This window comes from Cydia amplana, chromosome 14, assembly GCF_948474715.1.
Source record: "Cydia amplana chromosome 14, ilCydAmpl1.1, whole genome shotgun sequence".
NCBI classification, from domain to species: Eukaryota; Metazoa; Arthropoda; class Insecta; order Lepidoptera; family Tortricidae; genus Cydia; species Cydia amplana.
This window is the reverse complement of record NC_086082.1, coordinates 1,672,547-1,691,388: the sequence shown is the minus strand read 5'-3', so window position 1 is coordinate 1,691,388 and position 18,842 is coordinate 1,672,547. Positions and strand designations below refer to the sequence as shown.

Below are 18,842 nucleotides of genomic sequence, written 5' to 3'. Positions count from 1 at the left end.
GAAAAATATTGCTATGTAAAATAACTCTTGAAAAAGAATGAACAAAAATGAATGCCTATATTTATAAGAATAATATCAAAGCTTTACTATTTTACAATACAATTGAAAAAACTGCTCGATATCTTACAAATATAATTTCCGAACGAAACCGGTTTCAACGTTCCGTTCCACGTATTTTTGTAATCACTTTGTCCATAGACAATAATAACTGAATTTTCTAAACCACATGAAAATGTTTAAACTCATCACTTTCATAAAATAACTAAATGATGCATATCAACGGAAATAAATAAGTTTATTTTATATGGATATTAGGTAACGTTCATTAGTAAAAAAAAATCAAAGATTAATTGAATCTTTGAAACTTCAACGTTGACAGTTGCTGGTTTGGAAACGGAATGTTTCTTGTCTAGTTTGTCTATCAATCAAAAATCACAAAAAGCGTGATTTGAAGGAATTTTTGTGAACAAAATAAAATATTTTACTCTTGAAACTCCAAAAGCGCCGCCAATAGGGCACCAGCTCCGTATTTTTTCAGTTATAAAGTGTTAGATATACAAAAGGCATGATGGTGGAAGGCTCTGCATTTACCCGAACCGATGTGTTCCAAATGGCAATACGGGTCTGCTTCGTGTCTGCCGTCACTTATTTCTCGATCAAATGGCTCGTCAACCAGATAGACCCGACGTCCAAGAGCCGGAAGAAGGCTGAGGAGCGTGCACGGGAACAGTTACGCAAGTATGTATTCATGTATTGATCGAGGAATACCAGCCAGTTTCCTAAAAATGCCATCGTGCTTTCGTCATTTTTCTAATAATTTCAGAACTGCTGCTTACCTAATGCATGTTGCATTGAATATTTGTGGTTACGGATTAACAATGTTATTTACATGTATTTTTATACCATGTTTCTCATTAGATACCAAAATGAATTTTCCCACCAAAATTATTTAAATAAATGTTCACAATGTTATGATATAGGTTGAAGATGAAGTTCGCATCATCATTACAGACATTATAGAATGAATATATTTATTTTGTTTGGTTATGAATGGCTTATGCAATTCAATGTAATTTAAGTACTCCATTAAGTCTTGTAACACATGGAATTCTGTTCCCTTGTCACCATTATTAAATCTTTCTCTTTCAAATAAACATTTGTTGAAGTCATAAAATAAATCTCTGTTGCAACAAAACCAAATTTATGTCATCATCATTTAAAGTAAATAAAAGGCCTATAGTCTGGCAAACACAATTTGTCAGTCCATAAGAACCAGGAAAACTATACTCATCCCTTTCTTTTTGGTGCCTAAGTATATCCCATTTTTTTTTTCAGATTAGAAATTTTATAACCTCTGGTAACTTTTTTCCTCCAATTTTAAATCTGGGTAACTATGCACTGACTGAATTGTAGTGTTGCTTACATATTATTGTACCGCAATATTAGATATCATAGGAGCTCTAATATTTTGGAAGAAAAAGATGATTCCGACTACTTTTGATGTTTGAAAAATTCTAATCTTTAAAAAAACGGAGATAGTACTAGCGTAAGATATATACAGTATGATTCTCACTGTCAATGTTTGAAATGAGACAGACCAGGGCCTGGGCCAAACTATATCTCAGTTCATTCATTCCCTAGGAGCTGTTTTATATACACTTTAACACAGATGTATCTTTCTTACAGACTACTATATTTATTATAACTACTAATCTGTTCATGTTTAACTAACTCTGTATATGGCTATTTGTTCAAGCATGCGTATTTGTGTATTGAGTCATTATAAAGATCAAACTCTTAAGTAAGTATTAATATTTTACATTTGATTTAAATTTTGATTTTTGAAATGAGATGTTTTATATTTGCCATATGTTGCATGGCTGTCTGTTCAATCGCCTCATGCTATAATTTTTAACTTCTAGTCAAATTTATAAATTGAAATTGAAATCGTTTATTGCATATCACATAGCAGGTACAGGTGTTCTTAAATATAAGCTGTTCATGTGACGCCCTGTTAGGGCACAGCAACATTGTTCCACATAGGGAAGCATATACTAATTTAATCTAAAATTATATATATTATTTACATATAAGGATTATAAGGCTAATAATAGAAAGATAATGTTTTTAACCCACTTGGATAATTCCATATCATATCAATAACTTTAAATATTGTATTATTAACCGTATATGTATTAACCTTTCTCGTGTTCCTAAATTGAGTCAAAGCATAAACAATTCAAGCTTCTTAGTCTATACTTTTTCCAGAGAAGCCATACAATACAACAATCTTTTTATGCCTTAAATCAGCGGTCGGCAACCTTTTAGCAGCCAAGGGCCACATAGTAGTTAACGAAGTTGATGCGGGCCATACTTTGTTAATATTTATGACTTTATCAGACATTGTCGTTTGTCAATAAGTACATACAGAATAGCCAGGGAGGCTCGCGGGCCGCAAGTGACACGTTCACGGGCCGCAGGTTGCAGACCGCTGCCTTAAATGTTTCTGTACTAGAGACCTCCATAACAATTGAGATTAATAAAAAACACACATGTGTTTATTCCTCTGCCAACTTGAATAATAACAATAAGTGACCAAATTTTGTTTTTAAGGAATGCTTTGGATATTTATTTTGCTTGTTGAAATTATCAATATGCATCAAACTAAAAACATAAATAAACAAGCCAATATGTATTGGTATTATATTTATTCTCTATCTATGTATATGTATGAATGGCCACTATACAGTCCGTGCATTTAAGGGTGTCTTCCAGAGCGGGGCTTGGCAGCAAGCACACGCTTCAGTTGGACAAGCTCACCGACCATGAGATGATCATCGCCTCGCAGCTGGTGGTGCCTGATGAGATCAATGTGAGTAAGACTTTATTATTGCCACTTCCTTTGAACTCAAACTCACAGCGGGCCCGAACTGGAGAAGAGTGGCCCATGACAGACCACAAAGGAAAGAGCTGGAGGAGGCCTCTGCCAAGCGGCACACTGAGTTATGAGACATACTCTAACTCAGAATAAAAGGGCATAATAGATAGATTGCCCCCACTGCCACCATGTAGTGAAACACAACTTGCTAGACAAACACTGGTATATTTCATAAGACTGAGGGTACACTTTTAATAAACTATCTACCCGTAAGTATACTACAGTTCCAGGTTAGAATAATGCAGGCCTTATTATGAGTGATCATTAATCCTGAAGTTACCTACCATAGTTAATAGAGTTATCATAAACATAAAGGAAGATATACAGACAAAGACACGTCAAAGATCATATTGCAAAATGTAGTATTGTAAAAGTACCCAAAGTAGGTGGCGCTGAATGTATAGTCTGTAAGTGGTTTGTCAAGCCGTTTCCGTCAGTACAAACAAGCGGCAAATTTAAAAAATAAAGGCGACAATGGTTATCGTCCCATAGAGAATTAAAATTTCGCGCATTTTTCTACTGACAAAGTTGTTTGACAGACTATACATTGCATGGTAACAAGCATCAATCAATATCATCAATATTACATTTACAGGTGAACTGGAAGGACATTGCTGGCCTGGACGCCCTGATCCAGGAGCTCCGGGAAACTGTGATCCTGCCCATTCAGAAGCGCGATCTGTTCGCCGACAGCCGCCTCACGCAGCCCCCTAAGGGGGTGCTGCTCCATGGACCACCAGGTATGTCTCGGTTCTCTAACTCCTGGATGGGGATCTAGGAGCTCCGGGAGACTGTGATCCTGCCCATTCAGAAGCGCGATCTGTTCGCCGACAGCCGCCTCACACAGCCCCCTAAGGGGGTACTGCTGCATGGACCACCAGGTATGTCTCGGTTCTCTAACTCCTGGATGGGGATCCAGGAGCTCCGGGAAACTGTGATCCTGCCCATTCAGAAGCGCGATTTGTTCGCCGACAGCCGCCTCACGCAGCCCCCTAAGGGGGTGCTGTTGCATGGACCACCAGGTATGTCTCGGTTCTCTAACTCCTGGATGGGGATCCAGGAGCTCCGGGAAACTGTGATCCTGCCCATTCAGAAGCGCGATTTGTTCGCCGACAGCCGCCTCACGCAGCCCCCTAAGGGGGTGCTGTTGCATGGACCACCAGGTATGTCTCGGTTCTCTAACTCCTGGATGGGGATCCAGGAGCTCCGGGAGACTGTGATCCTGCTAGGGCTTGCAAATATTCGAAACTTTCAGATATTCGAATATTCGACTTTTCCTGACGACGTATTCGAATATTCGAATAATTATTCGAATACCGTAAAACACCCTAATCTCGCCATGTCAAGCCAAACATCGCCTAAATTAAAAATATTAAATTTTCTACTAAAATTGGTATCAAACGTGGCATATTTAACTACCATATCTATTGGGAAATTTATTTGTGGCAACACTGCTGTTACTTTTTTGTGTCTACCTTCAGCTTGTTCACTTTTAGAGTGTCTTAAAGAGTGTTAGGTGTGACAAAGATTTTTTTGCTCGTGAATACTTCTGTCTCCAGCGGCACATGTTTAACAGGTGAGTCAACAAAATACTTCAATCTATAATCGAAAATTAATGATCTTTCGCATGAAATAATTAGTTTTCACGTATCCCTCTTAATTAAAAAGTTATCTTGTAATATGTCACCTGAGAGGTCAAAACGCCATGTTCCTTCCAAATTTCGCCTACCCCTAGGGTTGACACTTTAATGAAAAAAAAAATAGAAACTCGTTGTGTTTTTTTTTGTATTTCAAAATGTGTTACGTACTGTACAAAAACATGACAAAAAAACAATAAATAAAAGCAACTTAAAATTACAATTAAACTAAATACAAACTAAAAACTATTCTAAAATAAAGCTAAACTAAAATTAACCTAAATCTTAAAAAAACGGCCAAGTGGGACTCGCCCATGAAGGGTTCCGTATTTAGGGGATTTATGACGTATTAAAAAAAAACTACTTACTAGATCTCGTTCAAACCAATTTTCGGTGGAAGTTTGCATGGTAATGTACATCATATATTTTTTTTAAGTTTTATCATTCTCTTATTTTAGAAGTTGCAGGGGGGGGGGGGACACATTTTACCACTTTGGAAGTCTCTCGCGCAAACTATTCAGTTTAGAAAAAAATGATATTAGAAACCTCAATATCATTTTTGAAGACCTATCCATAGATACACGTATGGGTTTGATGAAAAAAAATTTTTTTTTTGTTTCAGTTTTAAGTACGGTCCTGGTTGACTAATTTCAGAATGGCCGATTCACGTGTTTATTGTGTCGTGTTCAGGTCATTCTGAAATTTTAACTGAGTCATGTCATGTGGTGTTTTTGTTGACATTATTTTTTGAGTACCTAGACCATGCGATTGTAAATGGATTATAAAAAGTTATTTTCTTGTGTCGTGGTATTCTACAAGATAACTTGAATCGTGATATAAAATATTTAGTTACTTATTGGGTCACTACAAACCTTTATTTTCGATCATGCACACTCAGTTGCAAAATTGCATGGACACTTGATTAGTACATGCAATTATGCAGCTTGATTTATCTATGTTTCACCTAACGTAAGCGGGATTTTTGTTAAGTAAGTACTTAATTAATGTTACTCTTTAAATACATTTTGTGGTTGATTTTGAAATGATTTTTTTTCTCATACCTATATGATTTATGACATGAAAACCAAAAACCCTCTTTAATTGCGACAGTTGGTTAAAAACATGATTTTTGACAACCCTGAACGATCGTAGTAATATGTATGAAAACACGCTGGATGTCTTCCTATTTTCGCCTATGATGAAAATATGTGCGTAATAGGACCTTAATAACACCGGCGTACGAATCAATATAAATTACGTCAATCATACAGAGGGTAGAACTTAATTTTAATGGAATGTGCCTATGTTCAGTCATGTTTGATAGGGTAGGCGAAATTAGGCAAAAAGACGAAACTTCGCCTATTGTCTTTGAGCTCCTTTTTTAGGTATAATTATACATACAATTGGGTTATTTTTAAATTAAATTTAGGTGTTATCATTATATATACCATTTAGATACTAGTGATGACACAATAAACATGTACCCTAAGAGGAAACTTCAAAAATATGTCAAAAAGTAGGCGAAAATAGGGTGTTTTACGGTATTATAAAAAATAAGAAAAGGAACGAGAAATCGGTTTATTATCGTTTTATTCAAAAGCTTTTTTCACATATTGCTAAAACTAAGGATATTTGGCAGAAATCCACTTAATTGACTAGATTTTATCATCATCCTACTATTTATAAGATGCCCACATTTATAAAAACGAGTAAAACGCCAAAATTAGACGTATTTAATATTTCTAGATAAAACTTATTATAAATGCGTCGTTGCGTGAAATAATATAACTTTAACCATCCAAACACCTAGGTATGTAAGATATTTTTTTAGTAGGTAATTATTTTCCGATTTAAATTAACTTGTAATCACTCAGAGGCTTGTAAAAAGGCCTTTAATTTCATTGTATTTTGAATTTATTTGTTTTGGCAAGTTATTATTCCTAATGGTCGGCTAATTATATAATATTGGAATATTTAAGGGGAAAAGTTAGTTGAGTACTGGGTGGATTATTCGTCAGCTAAAGGTGCATGGTTAGATTACCAAGTTGGGCAGGTTTGGTATGATTAAATTTGAGAATTGCGATAAGTGGCAAGGTTTAGACTTCAAAAATTCGCTTAACGTACGCTTGTACTGAATAAATAGAATGACCCTTTAACTTAAAACTTACGCACCGTAAAAATAACATACTTTTTGATTTCGTTTTCTTTTAAATTGAGTTAGGTTTCACTGTATTCACGAAGTCTATCGAGAGGAATATAATAAAAAATATTATTTCCTTCGTATTTGGGTACCTACCGTTCCTCATTCACTGTAAATACCCGTAAAACACACAGAAACTGTAACTACAGCGGATGACATAGATTTTTTTACAGTAATAAAAAATATTCGAATATTCGTAACCTGAGCGGCCGAATATTCGAATATCAAAACAGGTCGAATATTCGACAAATTCGAATATTCGAATATTCGAATTGCAAGCCCTAGATCCTGCCCATTCAGAAGCGCGATCTGTTCGCTGACAGCCGCCTCACGCAGCCCCCTAAGGGGCTGCATGGACCACCAGGTATGCCTATCCGATCTTACCCTTGGGGGTAAAACTTAGTCTAGGTAGGGGCTTGCGGAAAAATTACCCATATATTCACGCATGGGTAAATCAGGGGTCAGGGGTCGGCAAACGTTTTAAAGAGCGATTAGAGTCAATCCTAGTACAGAAACGTTAATGAGATGTAATGCGAAACCAAGTCGGTTATTTTAGTCAGTGCCAGGGGGTGTTAAAACTATATCAATATTAGATATACTTGGTCAACCAGATCTTGACAGTAGAAAAAGGCGGCAAATTTGAAAAATGTAGGCGCGAAGGGATATCGTCCCATAGAAAATTTTAATTTCGCGCCTTTTTTTACTGACAAGATTTGGTTGACCAGCTATATCTTTAATTTTTAATACGTATACAGATTACAGATATCCGAATGAACCCTTGCTTGAGGCTGAGGCCTACTTTCACAATAAATGTTTTTTTTTTTTTTGCAGTTCTTTTATATAACAAAACTATTTTTCAACTATTTTTAAACACGTATTATTTCATTCTAGGATGCGGCAAGACCCTGATAGCCAAAGCAACAGCGAAGGAAGCCAACATGAGCTTTATCAACCTGGACGTGTCGCTGCTAACCGACAAGTGGTATGGCGAGACGCAGAAACTGGCCGCTGCCGTCTTCAGTCTAGCTGTCAAACTACAACCTTGCATCGTGTTTATAGGTAGGAAATTAGACCTTAAGTTATTGTAATAAGGTGTAAAAATATCCAGCATTGTTAGAACAGCCAAGGAGGCGACCATGAGTTTCATCAACCTGGACGTGTCGCTGCTAACCGACAAGTGGTACGGCGAGACGCAGAAACTGGCCGCTGCCGTCTTCAGTCTAGCTGTCAAACTACAACCTTGCATCGTGTTTATAGGTAGGAAATTAGACCTTATGTTATTGTAATAAGGTGTAAAAATATCCAGCATTGTTAGAACAGCCAAGGAGGCGACCATGAGTTTCATCAACCTGGACGTGTCGCTGCTAACCGACAAGTGGTACGGCGAGACGCAGAAACTGGCCGCTTCCGTCTTCAGTCTAGCTGCCAAACTACAACCTTGCATCGTGTTTATAGGTAGGAAATTAGACCTTATGTTATTGTAATAAGGTGTAAAAATATCCAGCATTGTTAGAACAGCCAAGGAGGCGACCATGAGCTTTATCAACCTGGACGTGTCGCTGCTAACCGACAAGTGGTACGGCGAGACGCAGAAACTGGCCGCTGCCGTCTTCAGTCTAGCTGTCAAATTACAACCTTGCATCGTCTTTATAGGTAGGAAATTAGACCTTTATGTTAGTGTAATAAGGTGTAAAAATATCCAGCATTGTTAGAACAGCCAAGGAGGCGACCATGAGTTTCATCAACCTGGACGTGTCGCTGCTAACCGACAAGTGGTACGGCGAGACGCAGAAACTGGCCGCTGCCGTCTTCAGTCTAGCTGTCAAACTACAACCTTGCATCGTGTTTATAGGTAGGAAATTAGACCTTTATGTTAGTGTAATAAGGTGTAAAAATATCCAGCATTGTTAGAGCAGCTAAGGAGGTTGCGTTAGTAGTAACTATCCATTCCAGTAGGGTATTACTGGTCTAGAATGAATATCAGTTAACCGAGATTTTGTCGCGTCGCTACAAGTACCTACAAGTACATGCGGCCCACACCAATTTTGGTGTCTAGCCTAGGTGAACGGACGCCTGCTCGCGCTTGCGCCACCTAGCGGTCATATCTGTCGTAAAAGACGCGTTTTGTTAGAGTGAATCTTCTGTACAGTCAGCAGCAGAAGTTGCTAAGCGGGCGAAGTGTTCAAAATTACCTTGACATGCTCTTATTCCAGTGGTTCCTAACCTTTTCAATCCGGTCACCCCTATGACTAACTAGGGAACCTGATTTTACCCCTCCTCCCAATGGTAATAAAAAATAAAACGTGAACGTTTGTTGTGTTGTTAATATTAGGTTAGCTTATTTACCCCCGTAAAATACCAGTTTTACCCCCACGAGGGTAATTACCCCCGGGTTAGGAACCACTGTCTTATTCTCTTAACAATAAAGTCGCGTCAAGATCATTTTGAACACCCAGCCCGCTTAGAAATTTCTGCTGCTGACTGTACCTAGTACTATATTTTTTTCTGTGATATTGTTGACAGATGAGATCGAGTCGTTCCTCCGTACTCGCACGCAGCACGACCACGAGGCTACGGCCATGATGAAAACGCAGTTCATGTCGCTTTGGGACGGACTTATTACTGATAACAATTGCACTGTCATCATCATGGGTAAGTCTCTTCCAAGCTACTTAAGAACCATGTATTTAGAGAAATGAATTTTACAAATGAGCCCAGAAGTTTTCGAGATATAGGGGAATATACCGTCAACCTGGGTGAATAGGGACAAAACTTAAAATGTGATTTACCTCTCATCATCATCATCATCATGATGATGCGGTAGACCCTTAGATTGTGACTTGAAATTGAAATTGAAATTGAAATCGTTTATTGCATATCACATAGCAGGTACAGGTGTTCTTAAATATAAGCTGTTCATGTGACGCCCTGTTAGGGCACAGCAACATTGTTCCACATAGGGAAGCATATACTAATTTAATCTAAAATTATACATATTATTTACATATAAGGCTAATAATGAATTATTTTATGATGAATGATGAACTTGTATTGTGGGAGTGGCCGCATTTTCGTTAGTCATAAATAATTTGGTTCAGAAACGCGTCACTTTTCAGGATTGCCATAAAACAAACCTAACCTAATCTATCTATAGGATGACCTTACGAAAATCCTGAAAGTTAACGGTTTCAGTTTTATCACTAATGATAACATGACAAACAATACGTTATGACTTAAAACTTTACGGAAAACTAACCCCACTCACTACAAACTTGAATAGAAGCTGTGTTTGAATTGTCTTTCCCAATCAGATACTTAACTTTATTCAGCCTTCAGGCCTCATAGACAATTTAATTCAATGCACATGTTTCAGGGGCGACCAACCGACCACAGGACTTGGACAAGGCCATTCAGCGTCGCATGCCGGCCGCCTTCCACGTGCCTATGCCTAATGAATCTCAGCGGGAGACGATTCTCAAGTTGATCCTGCGAGATGAACCAGTGGCGCCATCTGTGAGTATATGCAGTACAACCGACCACAGGACTTGGACAACGCCATTCAGCGTCGCCATAGAGAAATATAATAAGACAAGAGTGCTCACTCCATACATCAGTTCAGACTATTAATTTCAGTGTCTACATCTAGCGTCGAGTAGCGGAACTATCAGTACTGCTACTTGACAATAGATGTGGCACCGACCGGAAAGTCTTATCTCAACAGCATAAGACTTTCCGGTCGGTGCTACATCTATTGTCAAGTAGCAGTACTGATAGTTCCGCTACTCGATGCTAGATGCTAATAGTCTTTTTGGTACTAAAACTGATGTATGGAGTGAGCACTCTATGTATTTTTTTCTCTATGGCGTCGCATGCCGGCCGCTTTCTACGTGCCTATGCCTAACGAGTCAGCGGGAGACGATTCTCAAGTTGATCCTGCGAGATGAACCAGTGGCGCCATCTGTGAGTATAACCCGTTACAATAAGCGTTTCCGTTTCATCTTGGGCAAAAATTATTTCGTATGTAATATTTAAGGATGACGGACACGGAAACGAAGAACATTAACATAACAGAACATAACATAACACAATAGAACCGAACTGAACTTAACATAAACTGAACTGAATAGAAATAACAAATCCATAGAGAAATAAAGACAAGAGTGCTCACTCCATACATCAGTTCAGACTATTAATTTCAGTGTCTACATCTAGCATCGAGTAGCGGAACTATCAGTACTGCTACTTGACAATAGATGTGGCACCGACCGGAAAGTCTTATCTCAACAGCATAAGACTTTCCGGTCGGTGCTACATCTATTGTCAAGTAGCAGTACTGATAGTTCCGCTACTCGATGCTAGATGCTAATAGTCTTTTTGGTACTAAAACTGATGTATGGAGTGAGCACTCTATGTATTTTTTTCTCTATGACAAATCATAACACACATCGATGCCACATCTGATCTAGATGCGACCATTCTGTGTTTCTCAACATCAACAGCGATCTACGTACTAGTACGTGTATTGCGCGTTAGTACGTAGATCGTTGTTAGTTTTATAATTTGAATTCTTGTAATGAATTAATAATTAAAATCAATAATTACCTATACAATTTGTAAGTTTATAATAGTAATTTACAAAACATAATGTACAGAATGTACCCTCTATCCCGATGACTTGTAACCTTTTGTTATTAATAAAATATTTGTATTTGTATTTGTTTGTATTTGTATTTGCGCGCACTGTTGTCCTCTAACCTACCTCCTAATGCAAATATGTAAATATACTTACCGGCAAAATAACATTAATAACAAATGCTTATTGTAATCTTTATCCGAGCCTGTCGCTCTTTTTGTGACATAGAATATGTAAATAAAATGTATATATTTAAGTTCTCATTTTAAGTGAATTGTACAAATTCTTATGAGCATAAAGAATCTTTAAACCGAATATGAACCCTACGTCGCCACCCTTTCTTAACTTCGTTCCAACCGAGTGTTCTACGTAGAGACGCAACGGATAGTTGTTTGGTCGGATACCGGATACCGGATATCCGGCCAGGGTCCAGGCCGGATATCCGGTATCCGGCCGCCGGATATTCGGCCGGCGGAACTATACCTATATTTTGAGTTTTGCAGGTAGTGAACGTTCGCGCGGACACATTTCTAGGATCGTAACGAGTTTTAAGTTTTATCATGTCATTACGTAGTAAGTTCGTTTATAGTTACAAGTGCGCGCGCGTATTTTTCTGTAAACAAATAAGTGTATTGTGTGACATTGGTTACGTATTCATTTCTATCTACTGTGTCGTTAGCATTATGACCGTGACTGTTTTTTAGATTCCATTTTTTACCCCAATATGTGTTAATTTTACTATCCGGTATCCGGCCGGATAGTAAGTTACTATCCGGTAACCGGCCGGATACTAAAATACCGGCCGTTAGTATCCGGTATCCGGCCGGATACTAAAATACCGGCCGGATAGGCCGGATACCGGATAGTAACCGGATATCCGGTGCATCTCTAGTTCTACGACACTCACCAATGTTTTTGTCTTCAGATCGACTTCCGCCGTCTAGCCGCAGCGACGGAAGGTTTCTCCGGTTCCGACCTGCACGAGCTGTGTCGCCAGGCAGCCGTCTATAGGGTCCGGGATCTAGCCAGGGAAGAGATGGCCAAGGATGCATCTGAGGTAGGGCATGCAGTACCGGTACCGGTACCAGAAATTTCATTTCCCGGTTCTGGGTATAGCCGGAACCGGGATTCCCGGTTCTTCCCGGTTCTCTAGGCATCTTATGATTATTTTTAAGAAAATGTTTGTGTTAGCGTAAATGACTTATTTTCATATAAATAATTGCATAAATATTCATAAAGGACTTATTTTATAAAAAATAACACTTTATTAGTGTTCCAACCTATTTTACGAAATTAACCGGCACACTTTGCCTCCGCCTGGGCTTTAAGGTGTACCTACGAGCCACTAGGCCGTAGTTGATGCACTCAGCACTATGACGGCACAGATACATACATAAGGGTCAGAAGGAAAAAAATCAACCCGAGAACGGAATATTTTCATATAAATCAAATTCATAGAAGAATATTTGAATATAATATCCTAAAACTAAACTACTAAAAGATAACTACTATTGAAATGGGAATAAATACGCATACTGATGAGAACCGGGAAGTACCGGTACCGGATCTTCAGCACCGGTTCTTTCGACCCTATAAAATTCCCGGGAATTTGAGAACCGGGAATTCCCGGGAGCATGCCCTAATCTGAGGTATGTTATCATCTAAAACTATAAGGCAGTTAAATACTTCCGGCAGTATTTGTTACCTTGTATTGCACTTTACATACTATGAAACGAAAAATCTTCCGACTCTCGAAAGATAAGGACCGATCGCATCGAAGGCTCTGATGCAACTTTAAATTACTGAGTACATACCAAGTTTTTCTTTTTAAGTAGAGCTCCGGGTTTCCTTAAAAAAATATTTGCAAGAATCCTACAGGTGCATTACTACGATGTCTAGAGACTATGTATGTTGTAAGAGAAAATCTTTGTTGAGGAAAAACTACATTATAATTAAATTTTTGTATATTTTTAACTAGAAATTAACTTTTATATACTAGATACTAAATTTTACCAGATTACTAGTGTAGTATGGATCAAAAATTAGAATTAATTGGGATACCTTTGGGTCAATGTGCCATCTTACACAAAACATGACATTATATTCTAATCTAATACCTTTAAACGAGCAATTCTTACATATTTATTTATTTATATGCAGGGTGCCCGGTAATTAGTGGATAACCTTCTAACCACCGACAGAGCACCTTAGGCTGGTCCAGAAAATGCACTTATAGGTCTAGTAAAAGTTTTGTGGTTTTCGAGATAATCGAACTTTTCTGTCTTTTTTAATGGCTAGCTCCAATTAAAAAAGACAGAAAAGTTCGATTATCTCGAAAACCACGAAACTTTTACTAGACCTATAAGTGCATTTTCTGGACCGGCCTAAGGTGCTCTGTCGGTGGTTAGAAGGTTATCCACTAATTACCGGGCACCCTGTATATATATTTCGGGGATCTCGGAAACGGCTCTAACGATTTTGATGAAATTTGGTATATGGAGGTTTTCGGTGGCGGAAAATCAGGTCTTAGGGAAAACGCAATTTTTTGAGATTTTATATGTTTTCCGAGCAAAGCTCGGTCTCCCAGATATTATTACACAAAACATGTCAATTAATGTTAATTAATTTGACTGATTTTTACTTTACTGTTTACTCATTTCTATTTTATAGAAAGTGGTCGTTTTATATTATATTACTGTTTTATTTTTTTGGATTATTATTCTAATTATTATTATTGATATTGTGTCGTGACGACCTTTTTGTGAATGCATTTTATTTTGACATGTAAAATTTAATGTACATTTTCAATAAGAAATAAATTAATCTAATCTAATCTGTCATCCACAGAAATCCGCCAAAGGCGACTCGGACTCGGAGTCTGAATACCACGACGCGATCCGCCCCATCACCATGGAGGACCTGCGCCTGTCGCTCTCCAAGCTGCAGGAGGCCAAGATACAGTGCGGCGCGCTGCCGCCCACCATGCGGATAGAGCTCGACTAGGTATACAGTGTGTAAGTCAAATACGGGCAATAAATTAAACCAGATATAGAATTTACCCGTCTTATCATTAATTAAGATGTTTTTTTAAGTTACACTTAATTATGACCCCGTGATTAATTTTTTGCACATGTACCGAGCAGCAATGTACTGTAAACATTAAGAAACAAGATGATAATGACATTACGAGATACGAGCTTTTCATAGTAACTGCCAACAAGCGTTGACAGTTACTTTAAAAAGCTCGTATCCCGTAACGTGTGTGGTGTATTACATTGCGGGCCGAATTATTTTGTATGGTTATAATTTTCAATGCATTTCTAAGTAAAATCTATCTCAATATACTTTTTAGGTCCTATGCTAACCACCGTTTAAATATTCGCCCGTATTTGATTTACACACTGTATAATAAAACATATACAGGGTGCTTCCTGTTACAGGAGCAATAAATTAAACTGTAGGCTGTACTCCTCAAACTGACCAACATTTGTTCAGCAACTTTTGAAAATAACACATGGTTTGATTTTTATTACACTTTAAAGTTTATTCTAAGACGCAACGTATTGCAAATTTTGTTATGTTTAAAGCGTGACAAGTAACGTCAAACACACTGATGTCAGCGTACATTGAAGGCAATATTTATTTTGTATGAAAAAGATGAAGTCTACAGGATTCATAATTTTTAAAAGTTGCTGAACAAATGTTGGTCAGTTTGAGGAGTACAGCCTTTAGTTTAATTTATTGCTCCTGTTACAGGAAGCACCCTGTATATAATATATACATAGTACATATTTGGTTCATTAATCAGTCTAAGTCACTCATATACACACACGCGCACACAAACAGCCGCGCCGTTCGCATATATTATTATTACAATGACCAGTGTAGGTACTGGGTGTTGTGCATCCTGTATGTAAAGACCGACCTGTCATAAAGGGACCTGTCTGAAAATCAGAGCTGGGTATATATCTAGACCAGGGATGTTGCGGATGCAGATTTTTTGACATCCGCGGATGCGGATGCGGATTTTTAAAGGCTCACATCCGCGGATGCGGATGCGGATGTCAAGATAGGTACATAAAAAAACGTCAAATATTACATTTTAGTATTTTTTATTTAAAAAGCCGGCCAAGTGCGAGTTGGACTCGCGTTCCAAGGGTTCCGTACATTAAGTCCCACTCACGCTTGACTGCTAATTTCTAATAGGTTTATTTGGCTAATTACTAAATTACCTAGCAGTCTAGCACTTACGCCGATGCTAAGACGTTCCTGTACCGAACTGTTCCACATCCGCATCCGCATTAAATCCGCATCGATTTTATGCGGATGCGGATGTTGAAAATAATGCGGAAGTTCCGCGGTTGCGGATGCGGATGCATTATTCGCAACATCCCTGATTTGAATATTTTCACATTTATCCAATTTTCAATCAGTCTCGTCACAATAATGGACCTCCGGTTATAATAAAGAGAAAAGTCCTCAAAAAGAAAAGATTTTAGAAATATTTATAGCTGTTGGTTTTCCATGTATGTAATAAAAAAAAATTGTGGTTCTGAATGCGAACTTTCATTTTGTTATGTTTTTCAGAACTCGAAAGGCGTTGTACTTTGCTGGCCGCTGTCAACTATCAATATTAAATTAGACATAGAGGCTTCTAATTGTGAAGTTAACTTGAACGGAGTGAGTTTATCAGGTATGTATGTAGTTATACTAACACAATCCTGAAGCCATATTTTTAATGGTCATCTTCAAGAGAATCAAGTTTATATCGCTTATCGCCGTGGATAAAACCATCTCGTTTTAATAAGATAAGTTTTGTTAAGGTCTTAAATTTATATACGTACATTTTATCATCTTAATCCAGTGAAATAAAATAGACCCTGACTAAGAGTGATGATATTTTTTATCCACGACGATAAGTGATAGTCGCGTTGTTTCAGAAATCATGAGTTTATTTATGGCAATGATGAGAACAACTTAAGGAATGTTAATATAAGTTGGTAAATATCTATTGCCATGACTTTTGCCATGCGTACATGGCAGTAAAGCACATAAGTTATGTACCTAATAATATGTGCTTCAATTAAGTTTTTGTGGTTAGAAAAAGTTCCGAACACATGTGACGTTTCAACTAAAACGTACCACATTGTCGGTTGTCGATAAGGTAGATTTCAAATTCAATCTTTATGGAAATATCACCTTATTGACAAGAGACAATAAGCGTCACTTGCACCATTTCACTAACCCAGGGTTAACCGGTTAAACCTGGAGTTACCATGGTTACCAGTACAATTTGACATTGTGTTAACGGTTTAACCGGCTAACCTCGGGTTAGTGGGATGGTGCAAGTGGCCCTAAGTACCCTTTTGGTTGAGAATGGCACATATAATTTGTAGACATGTTGTAACCATATCATAAAGTCGTTAATTAACTGTGTTTTTATACCCCAAATACTGTAATTTACGTAAGTGCAAGTTTGATTGCCCAATCTAACGTCATTTCAATATTTGGTATTTAAAAACAGTTATCTTCGCAAGATGTTCACATTTGTCAGTAGTATTGTCCGTTATGTTACAAAGATACTATGAACTAATAAAAATAGAAGTCAGTAAAAATAGTTCATATTACAAAATAGAAGTGTCATTTAGACATCTTTTGTGTGTTGAAAGCTGTATGTATCAGTGATAATTATGAATATTATTAGTTCATAAAATTTACTTGGTGGCATAGATATAACAATGGCATGGCGTCTATCAATAAGACTTTAGGCATCATGTATTCTTAATATAATTAATATTACAATATTCATTTGATTGCCTTTAGCAATATTGTATAATGCTATTTGGCGATTTTTGTGCTATAATATTGATAAGCAATAACTGAATTGTAGCTTTTTGCAATGATAAAATTGTTAGGTCTTTAGACGCCATGCCACTATTCATTGGAGTTTTGGTGATTTCAAAAAGTTACCAGTATAAACCATAGATATTATGTAGATATACAAATAAAACCATTTTGAATAAACTTTCATAAGGTAATTTTAACGAAGATAAATATTGTGAAAGTTTTTACAACTGGGTTACCGTCGCGCCATTTGATGCTATTCTAGTTCATTATAGTTCAGAGTACGTTAGTTAGTTCATTTCTAAGCATTACTTTAAAAAATGCCCCTTTCTTAAATTGTGAGATATCCAGTGAATTTTGTTATTTCTACTCAAAATTCCGAGCCCTTTCGATCCTATAGTAAAAATATGTTCCATTGTTTATTTCCTACTGTGTTACCATTACTCCATACAGTTCGTATGGCGGTAACACAAAGGAAAGTTTCAAAAATGTATGAACTATTTGGGATTGATTTTCCTATTTGAATGGAAAGAGCTACAAATAAGAAAGGGGGCTTTTTTTGAGAAATGCTCTTCTATGTTACCTACTCGTTTGGACGAAATATGTACTAACAACTGCAGCATAATATTTTGGGCCTTATCGTCTTATCTTTAAAGTAGAAATTTGATTGAAAGCCAAGCCAGCTTTTACACTTGTATCATAGAGAAATAAGTAAGACAAGAGTGCTCACTCCAGACACCACCAGCAGGACAGACATCAGGCATCAGTTCAGACTATTAATTTCAGTGTCTACATCTAGCATCGAGTAGCGGAACTATCAGTACTGCTACTTGACAATAGATGTAGCACCGACCGGAAAATCTTATCTCAATAGCATAAGTCTTTCCGGTCGGTGTTACATCTATTGTCAAGTAGCAGTACTGATAGTTCCGCTACTCGATGCTAGATGCTAATAGTCTTTTTGCTACTAAAACTGATGTATGGAGTGAGCACTCTATGTATTTTTTTCTCTATGCTTGTATATACGCTTTCAGCAATAATTTTAGATTTTAGATTAGTTTAGCTTCGAATTTATATTGAATCAAAGGTTTGTGCTAAAATGAACCCAACCTTATTATGCGTCACTAAGGTGCATTTTGGCTTGATATTGAATATTGATATGTGTTAACTTATTGCTAGCCTAGAGTTTTTAAATCAGACAATACTTTAGGAATGCGCATTTTGAATGTATTTCTTTTCTTTTGAGTTACTTATACTTTAAATAATATTATGTAACAAGTTTTTTTTGTATAAAAGTTTGAAAACGATTATGTATCCAGATACAATTTAAAATCAGTATATTTTTAGTTAAACTCAATTCAACAAGCAATCTATACTGTAACATTTACTATTTTAACATTTTAGGGTTCCATGTCCAAATTGGAAAAGGGGAACTTTAATAGATTCCATCATAACAAAGAGTTTTTCTATAACTTAATTATCAAGAAAAATATATTTACTGGTTAATAAAGTGCATTATATTTTAAAATATAAATGGATATATCGACCCACCTATTTATTAAACAGTTTAATATAATTAATTATCAATGA

The 18,842-nt window shown here is 37.0% G+C and overlaps 1 protein-coding gene across 1 annotated transcript; it reads left to right on the top strand.

Moving 5' to 3' along the window:
• Positions 1-351: 351 nt before the first annotated feature.
• On the top strand, positions 352-16,141 carry LOC134653950 (outer mitochondrial transmembrane helix translocase-like). Its single transcript, XM_063509319.1, has 9 exons — positions 352-738; positions 2,764-2,872; positions 3,534-3,678; positions 7,667-7,834; positions 9,299-9,427; positions 10,149-10,288; positions 12,334-12,465; positions 14,256-14,411; positions 15,996-16,141. The coding sequence occupies exons 1-8, from the start codon at positions 566-568 to the stop codon at positions 14,409-14,411; spliced, it is 1,152 nt and encodes a 383-aa protein (XP_063365389.1). The 5' UTR covers positions 352-565; the 3' UTR covers positions 15,996-16,141.
• Positions 16,142-18,842: the final 2,701 nt, after the last annotated feature.

What these genes read in the sequence shown, in the direction of transcription:
- LOC134653950 (XM_063509319.1), top strand. Translation starts at nt 566, where the DNA reads ATGATGGTGGAAGGCTCTGCATTTACCCGAACCGATGTGTTCCAAATG. An exon ending in GCTGCTCCATGGACCACCAG is followed by an intron (nt 3,679 to 7,666) that starts GTATGTCTCGGT and finishes ATTTCATTCTAG; the next exon opens with GATGCGGCAAGACCCTGATA. An exon ending in TTGCACTGTCATCATCATGG is followed by an intron (nt 9,428 to 10,148) that starts GTAAGTCTCTTC and finishes CACATGTTTCAG; the next exon opens with GGGCGACCAACCGACCACAG.